The 23,523-nt window shown below is 39.2% G+C and overlaps 1 protein-coding gene across 6 annotated transcripts in view; it reads right to left on the minus strand.

The window, feature by feature from the left end:
* Nucleotides 1-23,523, minus strand: part of DTNB (dystrobrevin beta) — a 234,708-nt gene that overhangs the window by 131,985 nt on the left and 79,200 nt on the right. For all 6 annotated transcript variants that reach the window (XM_065928698.1, XM_065928699.1, XM_065928700.1 and 3 more), the window contains exons 7-8: nt 18,422-18,527; nt 14,936-15,102 (exon numbers count right to left, since the gene is read on the minus strand). In XM_065928698.1, the coding sequence (XP_065784770.1) occupies nt 14,936-15,102; nt 18,422-18,527 (273 nt within the window). The remainder of the gene's footprint in view (nt 1-14,935; nt 15,103-18,421; nt 18,528-23,523) is intronic.

Below are 23,523 nucleotides of genomic sequence, written 5' to 3' on the forward strand. Positions count from 1 at the left end.
GGTACTGGAAATGCTTATGGAATGATTATCAGGGCAGAAAGTTCTTCGCCTGGCTAAGACCGCCCACTGACACCTGGGCACACAATATCCCCAAAGGCTGTCACAGACAATGCCACAGGTGAAGGCAGGAACAGAACCAGAAGTCAATTAACATCATATGTGATATAGATGCTCCATAGCCGAGCACCGAAGACTATCACCACTATTAAAATATTAGCTATGAAACGATGCTTCCCAACATTATCTGAAGATTTAGAAATTCCTATGATATTTATTTAAAAATAAAACAGATTCCTCTGCCTCAACCCAAACCTACTAAGTTAAAACTCCCCAGGGCAGAGACCTAGTACTCTGTATATTTAAAACAAGCTGCCTAGCTGATTCTTTTCAGGCAATTTTGGGAAGTGCTGATCCAGAAGTTCTTGCCAAAACAAAGGTTAAAAAAATGAAGGTATAACTATTGGGAAATGATTGTTACTGTTTCCCACAGGCAATACAGTTATCTACTTAGAAGTCTAAGAAAATTGACTGGGGCTTCCCTGGTGGCTCAGCGGTAAAGAATTTGCCTGCCAAAGCAAGAGACACGAGTTTGATCCCTGGTCAGGGAAGATCCTACACGCTGCAGAGCAACTAAGCCCTTGTGCCACAACTACTGAGCCTGTGCTCTAGAGTCCAGGGGCTGAAACTATTAAGCGCACATGCAGCAACTTCTGAAGCCCACGCACCCAAGAGCCCATGCTCGGCAACAAGAGAAGCTATTGCAATGAGAAGCCCATGCACCGCCACTAGAGAGCAGCCCCTGCTCACCACAACTAAAGAAAAGCCCGGGCAGGAATGAAGACTCAGCACGGCCAAAAATAAATAAGTAAAATTTTTTAAAAAAAGAAAATAGACTGAAAAAATTATTAGAACCATGTGTTGACAGAAAAGCTAGTAAGACTTCAAGATAGAAATGTCTACAGGCCCACTGAATACAGGAGTCTTAACCTGGACCAGAAGCCTGGGCTGGAACTCAGAACTGCAAAAATCTGTAAGTGCTGGAGGGTGGGTGGGGAGGGTCATCTAAAACCCAGAACGATGTGAAAACACTCAGAGGTCGCAGCAAGAGAAGACAGCTTACTGAATCACTGTGTTGTGCAACTCAAATGAATATAATATTGTAAATCAACTGTACCTCAATTTAAAAAAAAAGAAAAGCAGCTCAGGAGAGCATGCGGCACACAATATGGGTTCCTTTTCATGGTGGAACTCATGAAAATATGGGTTTATTGTAGATAATCAAAGTTTCATAATTGGACATTTTGTAGTCATTAAGTGGAGATAAAAGGTGATAAATATACAATACACATGTTTAAGTGTATTTAGAGAAACAGTTCTACAGATCTCAGAATGTATTAGACACACTGGCAATCATCACTGATAGATCTGAGCTAATGCAGAAACAGACCAACAATTCACACTGTTGTGTCCTACAGATTCCTCTAATTCTCTCTACACATGGAAGCAGGATACACATTCTCCAGTTCAGCTCTGGTGGCCACTTGTAAGAATCAAAAGAGATCAAACGCTGGAGAAAGGGCTGCGGATGAGAAGACTGCCAGAGGAAACCGCTCACTTGAAGAACTGCTTGGTTTCAGTTAAGTCATACATTTCTTTGCAATGGAAAACCTCCCTGTCATTTCTGTTCTAAAAATAATCAGGCTAGTTGAAAAAAAAAAAGGCCTTATTATTTCATAAACTACACACCAATATTTTCTTGAATAAGTATCCATCTTTTTAAACACCTGGGTCCATTTCAAGTGTTCTGCTTTCAAACTCAGCACTTCTGCAGTTGTAAATGGGTTTAAGAATACATAGTGCATCCAAATATCAGAGCAGGTTAAGGGAATGTTCAGATGCTGCAAAGAGCAATAGGTAAAACATCCCACTCAATCCACTGAAATTGCTGATACATGCTGTCAGCCTACTCCTTTTACCTCTTGGAGGGCCCAAGAAATTCATAATTTCAGAAGGAAGCCCTTGGTCAATGAAGCAGTCAGTGTAGCTGCCATCAGGAGAACTTCAGGTCACATGTCCCCAGGTCTTCACACCCCCATGAAAGGGAATAAAGCCAGGAACCCATATTGGTCTCTTATGATCCTTTGTACTTCTGCATCGTCTGTTATAACCTCTCCTTTTTCAGTTCTAATTTTGTCGACTTGATTCTTCTCTTTTTTACTTGATGAGTCTGGCTAAAGGTTTGTCGATTTTGTTTACCTTCTCAAAGAACCAGCTTTCAGTTTTATTAACTTTTACTATTCTTTCATTTCTTTTTCATTTATTTCCACTCTAATCTTTATAATTTCCTTCCTTCTGCTAACTCTGGGGGGTTTTTTGTTCTTCTTTTTCCAGTTGTTTTAGGTGTAAAGTTAGGTTGTCTATTCAGTGTTTTTCCTGTTTCTTGATGTAGGATTGAATTGCTATAAACTTCCCTCTTGGAACTGCTTTTGCCGCACCATGTGACCCAGCAATTCTACTACTAGGCATGTAACCAGAGGAAACCAAAGTGGAAAAAGACACATGCAGCCCAATGGTCACTGCAGCACTATTTGCAATAGCTAGAACATGGAAGCAACCTAAATGTCCATCGACAGATGGATGGATAAAGAAGCTGTGGTACATATATACAATGGAATATTACTCAGCCATAAAAAAGAATGCATCTGAATCGGTTCTAATGAGGTGGATGAATCTGAGCCTATCATACAGAGTGAAATAAGTCAGAAAGAGAAAAACAAATATTGTATACTAATGCACATATATGGAATCTAGAACGATGGTACTGATGAAATTATCTGCAGGGCAATCGAGACACAGACATAGAGAAAAGACTTATGAATGGCGGAGGAGGAAGGAGAGGGTGGGATGCATGGAGATAGTAACATGTAAACATGCATAACCACATGTAAAATAGAGAGCCAATGGGAATTTGCTGCATGACTCAGGAAACTCAAAGTGGGGCTCTGTAACAACCGACAGAGGTGGGATGGGGAGGGAGGTGGGAGGGAGGAAGGTTCAAAAGGGAGGGGACAAATATGTACCTATGACTGATCATGTTGATGTTTGGCAGAAACCAACACAATACTGTAAAACAATTATCCTTCAATTAAAAATAAATAAAATTTTTAAAAATTGCATAAGAAAAAAAAGATGGGTAACCCAGAGGTCTATGTGCTCCTGGCAAGACCCTCTCCCAACAATACTCGCATCAGCAGCACCATGATCTGCCTAGAAGATGGGCTAATTTCGGTGCAACGTTTATCACAGGTTACACCTGTTTCATAAGAGACTCGAGTCCCTCACTTGGACTTTCATAAGGTTCTGCACAGCCTCACAAGACCCCATCTCCTAGTAACCCTCCACTCTCAAATCCTTCAACTTGTCTGCAAGTCTACCATCTGCAAAACCCCTTCTCTGTCTGAGGATCCTCTCCTCTGAGTTTTACTTTCACCTTCTTGCTCTCCTAGGAAACCTGGCTTTCCCCGAAGGCTTGGCTTCCTCTGCAGCTATTCAAGTGGCAGCCACTTTTTCTCTCACATCCCTCAAACAGCTGGATCTCCAGTGGGGGTGAGGGGGAGATGTCCTCCTAGAACCTGATAGCTATTCTAAGATTTTCTCCCCTTTTCCTTAAAACCCTACTTTTGAATTTCATGTGATCATGACGTGAATTTCATGTCACCAAAACCCTAAATATCCCTCTCTAGTGGAGTTCAGTATTACTGCCATAATTCTTACTCATTTCAACATCCACATAGTTGACCTTTCCCAAACACTACTGTGGTTGATTGAAAGGTGAGCCCCTCAAAAAATAGGGCCAAATTCTAACCTCTGGAACCTGAGAATATGTCAGAAGAGCAAATATTACCTTCTATGGCAAAATAGGTAACTGAGTTAAAGATCTGGGAAGGAAACATTTATCCTGGATTATCTGGATGGGTCCTAAATGCAATTACATGTATCCTTATAAGATAGACACACAGAGAAAACAGAGAAGAGGAAGCGGTCATGTGATCAAGGAGGAGAGACGGGTGAGGCAGCCACAAGTCAAGGAATGACAACAGCCACAAAAGTGGAAGAGACAAAGAACAGCATGATGGCTAACTTTGTGTGCCAACTCATCTATGCTACAGGTGTGTGCCAACTCATCTATGCGCAATTGTTTGCGCCCAGACATGCAAACAAACAGTATTTTCAGTGCTCCTGTAAGGGTGTTGTTGGATGAGATCAACACACAGATTGGTATTCTGAGTAAAGCAGATTTCTCTTTCTAAGTGGGTGGGCCTCATCCAATCAGTTGAAGACCTGAATGGAATAAAAAGTCTGACCCTCCCTCAAGTAAGAGAGAATTCTTTTAAACTGGGACACTGGGTTTTCTGGCTTTTGGACTTGAATGGCAACATCTGTTCTTCCTGGGTCTCACACCTGTAGGCCTTTCAGACACAGATCTACATTATTAGTTCTGGTTCTCACACCTTCAGACCCAAGCTGGAACTACATCCTTGGCTCTCCTGGGTTCTTGGCTTTCTGCCTCTTCCCACTGATTTTGGGGCTTGTCAGCTTCTGTTGTTGCCATGAGCCAATTCCTTATAATAAATCACTTCTTATATAAACGTAAACCCTACTGATTCTGTTTCTCTGAAGAACCCTAACACAAATGGATTCTTCCCTGAAGCCTCCAGAGGAAGTGTGGCCCTGCTCACACCTTGATTTCACACTGTGGTGTCAATGGACAGAGAACAGGCTTGTGCTTGCCAAGGAGGAGATGAGGGAGGGATGGACTGGGAGTCTGGAGTTAGTAGGTGCAAGCTATTATATACAGAAGGGATAAACAAGGGCCTACTGTATGGCATAGAGAACTATATTCAATTTTTTGTTGTCATTTAGTCGCTAAGTTGTTCCTGACTCTTGTGACCCCATGGACTGTAGCCCACCATGGACAGGCTTCTCTGTCCATGGGATTTCCCAGACAAGAATATTGGAATGGGTGGCCATTTCCTTCTCCATTCTGCCATTTCCTTTTCAACCCAAGGATTGAACCCACATCTCCTGCATTGGCAGCCAGATTCTTTAATGCTAAGTCACCAGGGAAGCTCTAACTATATTCAATATTCTGTGACAAACCATAGTGAAAAAGATCATGAAAAAGAATATGTGTGTGTATATATATATATATAACTGAATTGCTTTGATGTACAGTATAAAGTAACACAATATTGTAAATCAACTACACTTCAATAAAATAAATTTTAAAATAAAAGATCACGGTGTCCAGAATTGTGATGGAATAAATTTCTGTTTTAAGCCACCACGTCTGTGGTAATTTGTTACAGCCACTTTAAGAAGCCTATATACCGGTCCTCCCTGAACTCTCCTACAACAACCTGTCCTCCACTCTGCATCGGCCACCAGTTTCAAGTCTTGTTCTAGAACACTGTATTACCAATTGTCGTATATTATCTAAAATCTCGAGTCAAGTACCCTACTCTCACACCAGCTTCTATCTTTCCTTCACTCCTTCCAGTGTCCTGCCTCCAACAATAAATACTTCAACACCAGTGGGACCTAAACTTCATTGAACCTACCACCTTCTCCCAGTCCCTTATCCTCCTCACGGTCTCATTTCTCTCTCTAACCAACTTGCACGCCACGCCCATTATTACATTCATTTTTTTTGCATACTCTCCAACCTCTCTCACCAGCTCTCTTCCTTTGTCATACTCCTTTGTCAAAACACCAACTCTACTTCTCAAACATTGAGGGGGCGGAAGTAAAACACACAACTACACCAACTGGTCTGACTCTGAATTCATAACCACCAACCTCAAGTTAGTCATTTCAATCGCAGCTCAAATGTCACTTCTTAAGAAAAACTTTCCCTGACCAATTTTTAACAGCTTTATTGACATACATACTTCACATATCATAAAACTCACCTTTTTAAAGTCACAATTCAGTGAGTTTTTTTTAAAAATATATTCAAAAGAGTTGTTAACCAAAACTAATATCTCATTTCAGAAGATCTTTTTTTCACCCTCAAAAGAAACTCAGTACTCTTTTTCCCCACTCCACTAACCTACCTTGTCTCTACGTATTTGCCTATTGTGGACATTTCATATAAATGGAATCATACCCTATGTGCCATTTTATGTTTGGCTGCTTTCATTTACATATTTTCAAGGGTTCTTCCATGTTTTAGCATGCATCAGTACTTCATTACTTTTTGTTGCCTAGTAATATTCCATTATGTTGACAAAACACATTTTGATTATCTGTTCATAAGTTGGCAGATATTTGGGTCTATTTCCACTTTTTAGGTATTTTGAATGCTGTCTCTATGAACATTCACGTACAAGCTTTTGTGTGGACAGAGTATCTTCAATTCTCAAAAGAGAATTCTCAATTTCTACCTAGGAGTGCAACTGTCAGCTCAATGGCAACTGTTTAACATTTTGTTGTTGTTCAGTCACTAAGTCATGTCCAACTCTTTGTGACCCCATGGACTGCAACATGCCAGGCTTCTCTGTCCATCACTATCTCCCTGAGTTTCCTCAAACTCATGTCCATTGAGTCTGTGATGTCATCCAGCCATCTCATCCTCTGTCGCCCCCTTCTCCCCTTGCCCTCAATCTTTCCCAGCATCAGAGTCTCTTCCAATGAGTCGGCTCTTTGCATCAAGTGGTCAAAGGATTGGAGCTTCAGCATCAGTCCTTCCAATGAATATTCAGGGTTGATTTCCTTTAGGATTGACTGGTTTGATCTCCTTGCTGTCAACAAGGAGTGTAAGCCACAGTATGCAAGTCTCAGCAGTTTCTCTGAGAAGCATAGGGCACTGGCCTTAAGGGACTAGATTCTGTACCAATTTTCTTCACCTGTGTATCTCACCTCTTGCTATAACCTGCTAAAAGTGAGGATACTGTTTTATGCCTTTAAAAAATAGTCCTCCTGGGATGTCCCCTGTGGGCCAGTGATTAAGGCTCTACTCTTCCAACGCAAAGAGCGTGGGTCTGATCCCTGGTCAGGGAACTAGGATCCCACATGTTAAGTGGTACAACCAAAAAAATAAATAATAAAGATTTTTTTAAAAAGGTAAAAAATAGTCTTCCTGCCTAGTTTTGCACTATGTACAAAGTAGCTGTTGAACTATGACATGTAACTATTTAGAAATAAACAGGAGCATGGCCAAGAAACATACCTCCATGAAGACATACTATCTTTTAGAATTTTAGAGATGGGAGGAGAGGTATACTGATCACATGAAAATGAAATACTGCTTCTGACAAAAGTCAACAGTCTTAATTGTTTCAAGTCTATAACAACGTAAGCTTCTCTGATTCCTTCAAGTAAATGGTTTAATATCATTACTGCCCAAACAACTACACTGGACATATATAAGTTGCCCATTAACATTTACTCAAAAAAGAAAACAAGCAATCACAGTAACAGAGGTTGTTAAATCCAATACTTTGCCATGTATAGGTTTTCAAGTGTAGGATAAGTAACTTTGTTCTGAGGTGGAGTCTGCCACCTGGTGGGAAGAAAGGTGAAATTTCCATATCTTCAGCTAAGTTACGTAACTACCTCTACCAAGACATTCCACCAACAAACTGTACTTCGGTACAAGTGTACTTTGTACACACACACATACTCCCTACCGTGAAGTGACGACCACATGGGAATTGGTCAAATTTCTCTTGGTAAAGTGAAGACCAGAATGCACAGAGATCAGAACATAAGGCAGGGGGGAAGGCAAGGAGTGGGAGCAGGCTTGTGTATCTCCATCCTCCTCGCATATCACAAAAGAGTTAAGAGTTTCAGTTTGGGAAGATGAAGAAGTCCCAGAGATGGATGGCAGCGATGGCTGCACAACAATATGAATAAACTTAATGCCGCCAAACTGTACTAATTTAGTAGAAAAACTTGATAGACTCCTTGGCTGGATGGAAATCCTTGTTCAGATTGTAAGGCTTTATCCTCTGGGTGGCAGACTGTATTTTCCAAATATAACTGCAGGGATCTCTCCTGCCACCCATGCTCCACTGTGATGAATTTTATCACCACCCCACCATCATCAGAGAAGAAGTCCCTTCTCCAGCCTTAGCAACTGTGACCAATACAATATGGTGGAGGATCATGACATAACTTCACAGCCAGGTCAGACAAGGCCCTGCGGCTTTCCCCAGAGCTCCAGGCACGTTGGTACTCTAGTTGCTTCCTGCGGGGATGTTCTCTCTTAAAACACAGTATCCACGCCATGAAAAGCACAAGCCACATTCAGAGACCCATTCAGAGACGGCTCCTGTCAATCATCCCAGGCTTATGATCTGAACGAGGATTTAAGTGGTTAATTCAGCCACAGAGACTATCATATTTTCTATTAAATTATACTTTTAAAAAGGAAAACTTTATTCAAATAACTACGCATCATATTTAGTAGAATTTTTATGGCCATATTTAAATGATTCAGATTTGGAGGAAGACTCTTCTAAAGTATTCTAGATATAGTGTTTTTGTAGGTTTTTGGTTTGTTTGTTTTTATCACGGTTAAATGATCTTTAGCCCGAACCTTCCCCATCTCAGCTGATGGTAATTCCATCCTTCTGTTTAGGACAAAATCTTAGCATTTCCTTGGACTCCTTTCCTTTCACAAGCCACATTCAACCCATGAGAACAGATTTATAAAATATATTTTAATTCTATTCTTTTTATCTACTACTAATTCTTTTTATCTCTACTGCTAATATCCTATCATGTCTTGTTCAATTACTGCAATTACATCTCCAAAATGGCCTGCTTCTGTCTTTTCCTTCCACTGTTCACTTTTTACATGGCATCCAGGCTGATCATTTAAAAATATAAATCAATGCAAGCTATTTTTCTACTCAAAACTCTAAAGATTCCTCCTTTCACTCAGAGTAAAAACTGAAGTCCTTACAATGGCCACCAAGGCCCTTGTTACCTCTTTGACCTCCTCTCCTACAACTGTCCCCTTGCTCTGTCCACTTTGTCTACTCTGGGTTTTTTTTGTTCCCTGAATTCAGGCACAGTCTTGCTCTACAGCCATGACACTGAAAACTCCTGCTCTTGCCAGATGTGTGCAGGCAAACATCTAAGACTGCTCAAATCTCATTTTGTCAACAAGGCCTCTAAGACTCTCCCCACTCCTACCCTTCATTCCTTTTTCTGATTTCTTGCTCATGTGAGAGTATAAACTGGCAGACGGGTTCTGATCCAGGCAGTCAGGTACCCTTTCATCTAAGGACTCTGCCTCTGGGAACTAACAGAGATCCTTTCATTTGGGCAAATGTACAGAGGAAGTGGGAAGGGTAAAGACAGAGAGACTGGAGGAGACACAATTGCTGTAAACTACCTTGACCCTAATATCACTTTCAAACAAATTCCATTGGTAAGAACTAGTCCCATGGCCCATCTGGCTACAAGGAGGATGGGTTACATAACCTAGTTATATACCCAGAAGACATCACTTTGCCAACAAAGGCCCATCTAGTCAAAGCTATGGTTTTTCCACTAGTCATTCATGTATAGATGTGAGAGTTGGACTATAAAAAAAGCTGAGCACAGAAGAATTAATGCTTTTGAACTATGGTGTAGGAGAAGACTCTTGAGAGTCCCTTAGACTGCAAGGAGATCCAGTCAGTCAATCCTAAAGGAAATTAGTCCTGAATATTCATTGGAAGGACTGATGCTGAAGCTGAAATTGCAATACTTTGGCCACCTGATGTGAAGAAGTGACTCACTGGAAAAGTCCCTGATGCTGGGAAAGATTGAAGGCAGGAGGAGAAGGGGACAACAGAGGATGAGATGGTTGGATGGCGTCACTGACTCGATAGACATGAGTTTGAACAAGCTTCGGGAGTTGGTGATGGACAGGGAAGCCCAGTGTGCTGCAGTGCATGGGGTTGCAAAGAGCTGGACACAACTGAGTGACTGAACTGAACTGATCCAGGAAGAAAAGGAAAGCACGGATACTGGTAAGTACTTCTAATCTTTCTTCTGCTACACAGAGAATACACTCAAACCTCCCCGACTATCCAAAAGCAAACCTAAAGTCCCATTAAGTCAGGACATCTAACTACAAGTGCAGGACCTCTGACTCTTGCACACTCTCCTCCATCAAGACCACGTGCAGTTCCTGAGGCTGCATCTGATGAACTGAACAGGCTTGTCATCTCCACCTGCCCTCCCTAGTCCCAACATACAACAGCAGGCCAAGAGCAGAAGGTTCTTCTTCATCCAATATCCTCCTTGGTTCAGCTGGGCTCTGGCATGCCCTGCTAAGGGGCTCTAAAACCTTCACAACCCACCTCTTTCCAGAACAAGTTCTGGGTCCTTAAATGGTTTTACATTTACAGCTCAAATAGTCAGGCTCATGGTTCCGTTGCCAATATAATTCGCCCAAAAACTTAGCAGGCCTTTGATCTATTTGTTTCCAGTCAGTTCTATGTGCCAGAAACCACACACAAAGTTCTTTCCCAGACAAAATTCTCAATCCTGATTTATGCGTTTGCCTCCATGACTCTTGCTTTCAACTAACAGCAGCCACCTGGGGGCCAGATGAAACAATAGGTCAGCGGTTTCCAGCTTTGGCTGCAAAACAGAATCAATCACTTGGGGGAACTTTTAAAAACGGCCTGTGTCCAGGTTGTGTGTATCCTGGAGCCAGTAAATCAGAAGCTATGCAGGTGGGAGTAAGATCATTCTGGTGAGAGCAGCAGTTCTGATGGACTCTCACCCTTCATCTGAGCTTGGCCACAGGACGGGGTCGCTTTTTTTCAACTGAGAATATTTACTAGGTCTTTGATGCTCAAAGTCTCTCTCAACTCTTATCTCCTGCTCTCTAGAAACAGTCTGCTTTTCCTTTCTCTGCCCCAACTCTCAGAACTTTCTCTATTCCCTTTCATTTTCTTGTTTGAAAACTAGCCAATTCTTTCCTTAACTCCTCTCTTTCACGTAATACCTTAACAATAAATCAACACACACTGTGACCTTTTCTAATGTTTGACCACGAGTTAACGTGGCATGAGGTAGGTTTTCCAAGTTACCATGGATGACAAATTTACCAAACTGGTCACCTCTGCGGAACCTGGGTTTCTGTCCTTCCCATCCCCAATGTCGTGTCCTCATCAGGGTGCTACCTGACAGCTAAGGCAATGAAACAAATTTAAAGGTTTTGTTTTAATAGAACTCCACTTCTAGTATCAACCACCGTAGCAAAAACTAAAACCTCAATGGCTTAATACAAGGTTTCTTTCTTGCTCCCATGAGAGTCACACAGGCTGGCAGGATATTCTTCTCACCCATTGTTCAAAGACCCAGTTTCCTTTCATTTTATACTTTCACCCTCTCTGGGTCCTAAAGAAATTCTCTTTATAGTTTTACCCTCTCTGGGTCATTAAGAAATTTTATAGTTTCACCCTCTCTGGATCCTAAAGAAATTCTCTCCATTAAGCTGGTAGAGAAAATAGAAAAGGCATCCAGCTATTAACTGCCTTGTTCTGGAAAGATACATATCACTCTAATCACATTCCCCTGGTAAGAGTTATTCACATGGTCCTTTTAGATACAAAGGGGCTGAAAAATGTAGTCTAGATGTGTGCCCGGCAAGAACAGGAAAACAGGGTTGTTGGCAAGCCTTAGTGGTCTCTTTAACACCCCTTAATATTTAAGGTCCATCAGGGTAGGAAGAGGAGAGTGAAAAAGCTGGCTTAAAACCCAACATTCAAAAAACGAAAATCATGGCATCGGTCCCATCACTTCATGACAAATAGATGGGGAGACAATGGAAACAGTAACAGACTTTATTATTTTGGGTTCCAATATCACTGCAGATGGTGATTGCAGCCATGAAATTAAAAGATGTTTGCTCCTTGGAAGAAAAGTTATGACCAACCTAGACAGCATATTAAAAAGCAGAGACATTACTTTGCCGACAAAGATCCATTTAGTCAAAGCTATGGTTTTTCCAGTAGTCATGTATAGATGTGAAAGTTGGACTATAAAGAAAGTTGAGCGCCGAAGAATTGATGCTTTTGAACTCTGGTGTTGGAGACTCGAGTCCCTCGGACAGCAAAAAGAAAAAACCAGTCAATCCTAAAGGAAATCAGTCCTGAATATTCATTGGAAGGACTGATGCTGAAGCTGAAACTCTTAACACTTTGGCCACCTAATGCAAAGAACTGATTCATTTGAAAGACTCTGATGCTGGGAAAGATTGAAGCATGAGGAGAAGGGGTGACAGAGAATGAGATGGTTGGATGGCATCACCGACTCAATGGACATGAGTTTGAGCAAGCTCTGGGAGTCGGTGATGGACAGGAAAGCCTGGCATGCTGTAGTCCGTGGGGGTCACAAAAAGTCAGACAAGACTGAGCAACTGAACTGAACTGAGGGTAGGAGTCTTTGTCTGGTTTCTTCATAGAAAGATCTCATAAGCCTTTTACACTGCCTGGAACATAGCAGATGCTCAAAAAACATCTTTAGAATAAATAATAAATGGACAGAATGAATCACAGGTATGGTACCATATAGCTTCTTTTCTATAATAAAGGTAAAAGAATAGATTGATGACTAAAAGAAAAATGAAGTATACTGCATAGTTACTTACATAAAACATTAAAGAGAACTCTTAAAAAAATAAAAAATAAAAATTCCAAGCACCAACACTACACATATCAAATCTACAATGGAATTCATGCACACTAAATTCATCTGTTGTAAACATACAGAGAAACGCTCACTCAAAATATTAATACAAATATAGTGGACAAATTTCAAAAAAATTACCATTAAACTGATTATATATTTTTTCTTAAGTGGAAACTTCTTTACCCAATTAGCCTCAAAATTCACCCATATCTTCCTCAAAGAATAAGAACATTGCACACAGAGCCCTAATCTTAAAAACAAGTTACACACACACACACTGCTAAAAGATCCTCCCAGGATGCATTTACCATTATAAGGCACATATTCATCAAAATTAACTGATACATTTATGACACCAGCATCAAAATTAAGTATGCTGAGAACACTTGATTTTCTTGAAATCTTAAGTTACCACCACAAAAATGAATGAATAAACTAGAAAAAAATAACAAAACTGAAAGATGGGTATAAGACTTACTTCACAAGAGTGTTGTGAGGATCAAAGAGAAATTTAAAAATTCAATTGTGATTTCTGTACTTTAGGTATATACTATAGATCAACAGGTATGAAAAACTGCTCTGTAAATCATAAAGCAATATTCAAACAGTCACTGATGTTTAAGTAAATGTAACATTCCCATTTCTACAAGGGTTATAAATTAGCTAAATGAGCAAGTTTAAACCAAGGTGAAAAAGAAGGTCCTCATCCTCCTAGCCCTGACATCTAGAAGGAGAATTTTCAGTAGATACACTCAGAGAATCCAATCATTCTGAGATAGCAAAGAGCTATCTCAGTGTAAAGAGTGACACTCTAAACAAGAAACAGCCAAAAAATACTAAAAAGTCAATTAACAGCATGGGATACCTGAACTTGAAGAAAAAGGAACAATTTTAAAATCTATAAATCCCTTCTAGCCAATTAAAGAGAATAAACTATAGGGGGTTTTCCCCGCTTTGCCTTTTTAAAAAATTTAAAATAATGTCTCCTCAACCAAAAATAAAATTGGAATTTACAATACAACAAGATTCAGGACAGGAGGTTCAGTTTAACAAAATTTTATGGTTTAATTGTAACTGAACCATCTAATAAAAAAATGATCTCTAACACATTATCAAAGATGTAGGAAATAAAGAACACATTTGATTAAAATTTGCTCTTGGTTTTTAACTAATCCCTTATTTGCTTTTTCCTTGGTTGAGTTTTAAGAAGAAAGAAAAGAAAGAAAAAAGAAAGAAGACCTAAAGAAGACTAAAAGAAAAAAGACCTGCTCCCAGCCCCCAATAATGAAGCTTTCTAATACTTAAAGTTTAGTACGATGCCCAGGCTAAAGAACCTAGATCCACAATTATACTTATGACCATAAATATTTTTCTACCTTTTGGCAAACCAACCAACCAATCAACAAACAAGAACTACAGGAAAAAGTTTTAAAACAAGGCTATAGCAACTGCTAGGAAATAAAAATATGGCATTTTTTTAAACTCTGGAAATAAACTGGAAGAAGGGAAGAAAAAAAATGACAAATGCTACACTTGCTACATGATTTATAAACACTACACAGAAAAGTTAAACACTGACCTCCACCTAAATATTGTTATTTAAAAGACTACTTTTGAAAGAGATATCAATGTGGCAACTGTAAAATACAGTATTTCCCCAATTTTCAAGAGCCAAAAATCTAACTTCACCTTATGCAGCTTTCTTTGCAACATTTAAATCCTATAAGCATGAATAAAATTTGTTTGCAAAAAAGAAATTTAAATCTTCCTCATAATGCAGCTAGCTTCTTGTAGGAACTTATGTTAATGAGATAATTTAGAATGTGCACAAAGATTTCATCAAAAGCATGTGCACTGCAACATTAACCCTAAATGCTCAAGAAAAGCACAAAATACACTCTGGAACATCTTTAATACATACCACACAGATGTAAAAACAAAGCTCAGTTTTGTGAAAGCAAATGTCTTATCAAGGGAAGATGCTGGTGATATAATGTGAATACAAAGTTGCAAAATGTTAAAACAAACAAACAAACAAACAACAACAACTCTGCTTGTCAAACCAAGTGATGAAGCACAACACATGTGCAAACCCCATCATAAAAGTCAGGGTTAATATTTTATGATGCCACATCCTTATTTGATAGGCATCTACCAGGAAAGAAGCCCTTCGTGCTGTTACCGATGAAACAGATAAGCGCTGGGGACACAGACTGAGACACAGAGCGGTTACCCAGGAGGAATGCTCCTTCATCTGGTGTTGGTTGCTGTGAGGGCCACTGGCATGGCCTCGCCAAAAGCAGTTCTGGCAGAGCTGGTAGTTGTGGCACTGCTGGCATCGGTACCGGAAACCCATCATGCTCTCGCAGCGGCAGTAGGAGCACTCCACGGGGTGGAAGACTGGAGGGCGAGGAGGGGGCCAGAGAGAGAGAGAGGTCAGTCAGTTGCAGAAGAAGGTCAGCGCGGTGCAAGACCAAACGTAACATAAAAGCCAGGGTGCAAACACAACTAGAACCGAAGAACTGCAACTGTCTTCCATTTAGTTCATCTAACCAGCCAGTGCATCCTAAAAATCTGTCCTGGTTGTTCACTGGAAGGACTGATGTTGAAGCTGAAACTCCAATACTTTGGCCGCCTGATGCGAAGAGCTGACTCATTTGAAAAGACCCTGATGCTGGGAAAGATTGAGGGCAGGAGGAGAAGGGGACGACAGGATGAGATAGTTGGATGGCATCACCAGCTCAATGGACATGGGTTTGGGTGGACTCCGGGAGTTGGTGATGGACAGGGGGGCCTGGCGTGCTGCGGTTCATGGGGTTGCAAAGAGTCCGACACGACTGAGCGACTGAACTGAACTGAACCAGCCATTCAATGAAATAAAAAGACAATACCAAAATGTCCCATTGAGAAGCGATTACAATCCACCTTAGAAACCAATCAATTTCCTTCTTTAAAATGTCATTCATGTCTCAAAGGTTAGGTACACGTATAAGTAAGGAGGAGGGACAACTTCACTCCAAATTTCTCTTCCAATCCTATTTCTTTTAAAGAGATGTATATTGTTAGCTGTGGACACATGTCTCCTTCACTCACATAAAATCTGTAAGGGCCAGGATGACATGCTATGTGTCTCTATTACCTGCGAGTGGTATTTCACACAGTCCCTTGGATTGATGATCTTGAAATGTTTGCTGAATTAAATACTATTACATACTGGGGTGCAAATGGGAACTGGTTCAAAAAAAAAAGTAAGGCAAGTCACATCAAAATACTAGTTTGAAGAGATAGCCAGTGGGAATTGGATGTATGACTCAGGGAACTCAAACCGGGGCTCTGTAACAACCTAGAGGAGTGGGCTGAGGAGGTAGATGGGAGGGAGGCTCAAGAGGGAGGGGACATATGTACACCTATGGCTGATTCATGTTGAGGCTTGGCAGAAACCAACACAATTCTGTAAAGCAATCATCCTTCAGTTAAAAAGAATTTTTTTTAATTAAAAAAAAAAGTACTAGTTTTAGGTAAGAGCTCGAAGGACTGACATAAAATAAAGTACTCTAATCTAACCAATGAAGGGGCAGTGATTTGGAGGAAGGGAAACTCTGCGACCTGCCATTCTTTTCTCCACCTCACTCAGCATCTTACCTCGTGGAAAACTGCCAGCTGGCAGTTAGGATTTATAAGGGTTACTGGGGCCTGAATGTCCAGTTCATTGAGTAGAAAGTGGGCGATAAATGCACAACTGTGTATTACAGATTGGTATTTATACTTTTAAATGTTGAAAGCAACATTGTTCCCTTTGCCAATTCAATTCTGAACACAAGAAGTGGAAGTCAAAAGAAAGAGGGGTCTAATAGTCAAATCATCATTTGAACAGCTCTTTATGGCCCTATAGCTACAAAGGCAATCTTATCTCAATCATAAGGACTTCTAGTCCTGCTTCCAAAAATGTAGGTTAACTACAGAATCAAGACTCAAAACAAACAAGGACAAAACCTGAGCACTTGGTGAAAAAAATAATGCAACAAGATCACTAAGGAATAACAGAAAGAGTAAAATCTGGAATGAGAAATCGAATGTATAAACTTCCTCTAAGAAATTTAAATTTTTGTCACCAAGATATGTCTAAAGAGTAATCAAAGTGTTAATCACATAAGAATGTAATCAAAAATACTATGTAGAAAGTCACAACAAAATGTTCATATGGATAATGATAATACATCTTGACAAATGAGATTCCCTCTAGGGAATGGCAACCCACTCCAGTATTCTTGCCTGGAAAATCCCATGGAAGGAGGAGCCTGGTGGGCTACAGTCCATGGGGTCGCAAAGAGTCGGACACGACTGAGAGACCTCGCTTCACTACTTGGTAGAATAGGCATAAAGTGATTTTATGAAAATGAGTTGGATATGAAGCTACTAAAACATTTAGGGCTATAAAAGTATTGCTCCCCCAAGGAAGCAATAATGTTATAATTTAATAGCACAAATCTCTTTCCAAAAATCCTGTTTAAAATTTAGCTGTTTTAGTCTACTCAAGAAATTCCAGAACTTTAGGAACATAATCGTGCATCTAAGGACTTGTGAACTAAAGTCATAATTGGGCAAAAGGCTGAGAAGTTTAAAAAAAATAAAAGATATGAATAGGAGGCAGAAAATTTAAGAGAGTATGGTTATGTTCCCTCATTCTTACAAAATGAAGAAGAGGACTCTAATTTTTAGTGCCTGTCACCTTTCACTCTTTCTCTTCTGTGGAATAAGGAGAGAAAGGCAAGAGCCATGAGAGAAGGAATATATAAGGTCCATAGAAAACTAGGGCCTTTCCTTTAACGAACTGAAGCAACCTAAACAAGGAGATAAGCTGATAACAATACTAGAAAAACCTAAGAAGTTACCCAGAGGTAAATACCATTTCAATTCCAAGTCAAACAAAGATTTCCAGGTGGCACTAGTGGTAAAGAACCCACCTCCCAAAGCAGGAGATGCAAGAGACACAGGTTTGATCCCTGGGTCGGGAAGATCTTCTGGAGGAGGGCATGGCAACCCACTCCAGTACTCTTGCCTGGAGAATTCCATGGACAGTGGAGCCTGGCAGGCTACAGTCCATGGGGTCACAAGAACTGGACACTACTAAAGCGACTTAGCATGCATGCACCTGGAGAGAATACTGAGAGTAATTCAGTAGTAAAGAAAAAAACTGAAAAAAACAAAAAAAACACAAAAAACTGGGTATTGGTGAAACCAAGTACCAAATTCTATCTTAGCTACTTTCCTTTAAACTATTCCAAAATAATTATAATTTTAACAGTGGATATTTAATACATTCAATTTTTTGGAGCTAAGCTTTTTATAAACTACAGGGGAAAAAAAGGAAGTCATGGCTAAGTTGGGTGGATTCAAGCAGAAAACAATCATCTGGAATCTGGGGGGAAAAGCCTAGAGCTTGAAACACAAAGTTTTCTGACCTGATATTACTATGTTGGTATCCTAAGTAATATGTCCCCTTTCCTCTATTTTTTTTTTTTGGAGAAATAAATATTCTTCTTTGAAGCTGAAACTACCAATTCAAATGATGGAGTGCCAACAAATGTCAATTACAATTTTCAGTGACAATAGCTAATAACATTACAAATAATATCAGTTCACATACTTCTGTAGCACAGGGGACTGAATGATTAAAAGTTCTGCTTAAAAAATAAAATAAAATAAAAGTTCTGCTTACCATTCTCCACATGGGCAAGCCTATGCATGAGAGGTAGCCAGACAAGGCACTGGGGAGGAGGATCGGCCATCATTGTGTCTAAAAACATATTTAGCATTATCTTTTTCTGTGAAGAGAGAAAAAAAAAACTTATTTTTCAAGTTACCTCTGAACTCTAACATTAAGCTAACTTAGGTTCTCACAACCAAGGTGTAATGAATTACATGGGAAATTTTATAGCAAAATAAATAATATTTTGCAATACTACAGACATTGCAACACACTATCCTAAATACTATTGCTATATTCAAATGCATTTCCACTTATTTTATTTGAGTCTTAAAACAACTGTATAAAACAAATAGGCTATGATGGAAATACTGTGTTGTACACCTGAAACTTGGAGAAGGGCATGGCAACCCCCTCCAGTACTCTTGCCTAAAGAATTCCATGGACAGAGGAGCCTGGCAGGCTACAGTCCATGATGTCACAGAGTCAGATACGACTGAAGGACTAATACACACACACCTGGAACTAATATTGTAAGTCAACTGTATTTCAATAAAGATATGAAATGAAAAAAGAAAAAGAGGCATTACTAGTTTCATTTTACAGATGAGACAATAAAGGAATAACACATTTAAAAGACTTGTAAAAGTCCTACCCAAAGCAGGTATCTTTCAAAAGACTACTTCTGAAGAAATCTGAAGCAAAGTCTCAGATCCAAGACAGAGGACAGGCCAGCAGTGAATGGAGAGAGGGAAAGGGTCTCATATATATGCAAGAGGGCTGAGGGTGCTAACAGTAGGAAGTTACCACCCAAAGGCCCTCTATACACAGCTGTGCACTGATGGTGTGGTTTGAGAAATGTCTACTCAAATAGGCTAAAGTTTTCCAAAGTGTTTTCTATCTCAGGAATCCAAGTTACTACTGTTTCTGAGATTTCAATGGAAATTGGGAGGAATGGGTGAACAACATAAAAATAAAACCAGTAAGTCATCCAACATTTGAATGGAGGTTCAGACATGGAAAATATCTCTTATAGTGGATATGTAAATAACTGCAATAAACCAAAATAAAATTAAAAGCATCCACTTAAAATTGAGAAAAAAGATGCTAGGGAGTTTTTTTAAACTAGTCAGAGGAAGTTAAATATTAAACATATCATTCATGATAATGTTTAAATTAATATATCTGTATCTTCTTATATTTGTTAAAAATTACATTTTTACAAGCCCCCTTATAATCCTAATGTTACTTTCCCTAAAAAGTCTTGACTTACCTATCATGGAGTTTTACAGATTTTTAAAAAATCTTCAAGATGAAAAAGTTCCTTAAAAAACTAAAAACACAGCTACCATATGACCCTGCAAGCCCACTCCTGGGTATATATCCAGAGGAAAACACGGTCTGAAAGGCTACATGCACCTCAACGCTTGCTTACTGCAGCACTACACAGCCAGGACATGAAAGCAAACTAAAAGTCCACAGATAGAGGAACAGACATATCTGATATCTCAGAACTCCCTTATAAATACACTCAGGATCAGTTTCCAAAAGTTGTCCTCAGTTCAATTCAATTCAGTTACTCAGTCATGCCCAACTCTTTGTGAACTGCAGCACACCAGGCTTCCCTGTCCATTACCAAGTCTACTCAAACTCATGTCCATCGCTTTGGTGATGCCATCCAACCATCTCATCCTCTGTCGTCCCCTTCTCCTTCCACCCGCAATCCTTCCCAGAATCAGGGTCTTTTCCAATGAGTTGGTTCTTGTCCTAAGTTGTCCTAAATCATACTATAATTGGAGGTCCACCGAAAGCACGAGGAGTGAAGCCAAAAGAACCATGTCCCAGGACTCTGTCTTCCATTAACTACGTGATTTGGGGGAAAATCACCTAATAATCTGGTTTCAGTTTTCTTATTTCTCCAGGGCTAGAGCAGTGGTTCTCCAAGTATGGTCGGAGATCCCCATGGGAGGTTCCTAAATCATTTCCAGGGAGTTCATGAGGCCAAAACTACTTCCATAATAACACTAAGATAGTATCTGCCGTTTCCAGTTCATTCTCTCAAGAGTGTATGGTGGAGTGTTCCAGAGGCAACATGGCATATCCATGATTATCTGCAAAAGCTTTTAAAATATTCCTCCCTTTTCCAACTACACAGCTGTGTGAGACCAGATTATTTTTTCCATACTTACTCCAAAACAACATATCACAACAGATTGAATGGATAAACAGATATGAGAATCCAGCTGCCTTCAATTGAGCCAAGTATTAAAGAAATTTGCCAAAAATATAAAACAATGGCATTCTTCTCATTAAATTTTTTTGCTTTGCAATATATTTTTCATAAAACATATTATTTGTGTTAATATATAATAGGCTTGTCATTGTTCTTTTTAAATGATTTAATATTTTTAATTTATCAATTTTAATTTCTAACATGGAAATAGTGATAGATATAACCCATATAGACAAAAGCTCTCTGGGGTTCTCAAATGTTTTTTGGGGTGTAAAATGGTCCTGATACCAGAAAGTTTGAGAACTCATGGGACAGAATTCCTAGCTCTAAAATTTCATGACTCAGAAAATAACTATGTGAAAAACAGACTGCCTCTTTCTCTACCTTTTTGTTTTATTTTGGTTCTGCTCTTGAATTAATGCTTTGCATTTCTCTTTATTTTTTACAGCACAGTATTTATAATAAAAGCTGTAATAAAACTGCATATAATGCACATTCCTATTACAATTCTCATTTTTCTGTATTTCCCTCCAAATGCATATGTTTCTATAGAGTTACGTACATAGGGGAGATTAAAATGTATGATCTGCTTTTTAACTTGTCTTATTAAATACTTTATTGTTTTGCTACGTCTTCTTTTCTAATCATTTTAACAGCTGCCTTATCCACTGAGCAAAAACACCATGATTTATTTATGCCTTTCTCAGTAAAACACTGCGGCTGTTTTTATCTTTGAATGCACTTTCATATTTTTCTTTTAATCCAGTGTTTCAGTTTGTCACCTCCCTCCCTGCCCTTTGTTATTCTAATTCTCAATACTGGCAATTACTAGTCTAGGTGCCATCGATTCTCACTTCCCTCCCTCCACTTTGAGCTACAACTTTCCTGCATTAAAAGAGGGGACAAATTAACTCTTAAAAGTGAGAAATCCAGTATCACTAAAATAATATGAGAAAACAAGTAAAATAATTTAGCATTAGATCATCATAATTGCAATTTCCAATCTCATTTTTATTAAAAACTCCTCTATGGGCAATAGGTAATTTCTTATGGGCAATAGGTAAATAATTTTTATCCACTGTCCTATGACTTACTTGGTCATCAGTTAAACTGTGTACAACATTTAGCTAAAAGTCTTAAAAATATCATTTTAAAAATCTTTCAGATTAAAATGTTTTTATACAAACTTTTGTGTAGAGTTATATAAATATCTTGTCTGACAAGGGAAAACACACATTAACTGGTTATGGGACCAGTGTTATGGATTGATCTTCAATAAAAGGCTCTGAATTTGTCCATATCACAGATTTATTTTGGACTTTGAAAATTAGGATACTTTGCAATGACACAACAATATAAAGTTGCTGTGCTTTTCGTCAGAGCTACTTTTATTTATTACAGCTTTTAAAAAATGGAAAAAGTGTTTAAAAAATCTGAAATTCTGTATTTTCCTCATTGTAAAGATCGTCTCATTTAAGAAAATGATGGAATAAAAGTATCAATGAAAACAGTAAGGTTGCAAGTATATCCACGAGCTTTAAGTTTATGATTAGAATTCAAACCCAGATACTTTCTCATGTCATACTTGATTTAAAACCACTACTCAATTAATCCAACAAATAACTAGTAAGCACTGATGATTTTCTAGACTGTTAGTCACGAGGATGTAAATTTGAAGAAGACCAAGGTGCATCCCTTCAGGATGATTAGTGAGCTACATATAACTGGTCAGGGACTATAGAACAGGAAGCAATTAATCCTACATTGAAAGATTCAGAGCATCTAAGACCAGGAGATATTTAGCTGTGATATGAAATATGAGGCCTTTGTTGGAGGAGAAAGAAAAGATCAGGGGCTACTGCATTTCAGTGAGGGCTAAGAACATAAAGAAGAGAAGAACATCACTTTTGCTTACGCAAAACAAGTGAAATGCAAATCAAAACTATGCTGAGATAACATTTCTCATCTCTCAGACTGGCAAAAAAATCCTAAATGAAAGAATATGTGCTGTTGGCAAGGCTGCAAAGAAAAAGATAGCCTTACCCACTGCTGGTGGGAATGTAAAGGGCACTGGGGCAATATCTAAAAAGAACCCATGGCATCCTGAGGCAAAAGGGTAGGAGAGATCAGGAGTGAAGAAGAAAAGACGGGCTATAGTTGAATTGATAAGCATCACAATGTGTGGCTAACAATCCAGTAGACAATGAGGAGTTTGCAAGGTGTTTTTTTTTTTTTTTAAAGCAAAATAGGGACATCAACAGGGCTTTTTTTTTTTTTAATGATGACTTAAACTCAAATTTGCTTATACTTAAAAAGAATAATGAATCAAAAGCAGCATCTGAGCAGGCATCGTCCTCTTCTTTTAGGCTGCCATTAGGGCAGGAAGCAAAGTGACTAGGAGTCCACGGTTCTCAGATCTTTCTTGGCAAAAATTTTCCTGCTTACCCTGAAGACTAGTGAACCACAGACTCCAGAGTAGGGAGTACATGTAGACTGGGTCGCCAGTGAACCCCAGAGAAGTAGCTGAGCCAAGAGAACCCAAAACTGTACACCCAGCAACCTCCAGCCCTGCCTACTGGCCAGGGGATCATCAGACCCTGTTCTCAGTTCATGAGTAATAGCAGAGGGCAGGGTCTTTTTCTACAGCAATGTTCACAGTAAGCATTGTTACCTGACAAAAATCTCTTTAAAAAAAAAATGAAAACATAAGTCAACTATACTCCATAACAGTAATCTTAAAAAAAGAAAACAATCTTGGAGCCATCATCATTTCTACCTAAGGAATAATTCAGCAAGACATTCTCTTCCACAGGCCCAACTAGGGCAAAATCTCAGTTTCAACTCTCTGAAATTTTGTTCAATCTAATGAAAGCCAGCGATA

This window comes from Muntiacus reevesi, chromosome 3 (assembly GCF_963930625.1).
Source record: "Muntiacus reevesi chromosome 3, mMunRee1.1, whole genome shotgun sequence".
NCBI lineage: Eukaryota > Metazoa > Chordata > Mammalia > Artiodactyla > Cervidae > Muntiacus > Muntiacus reevesi.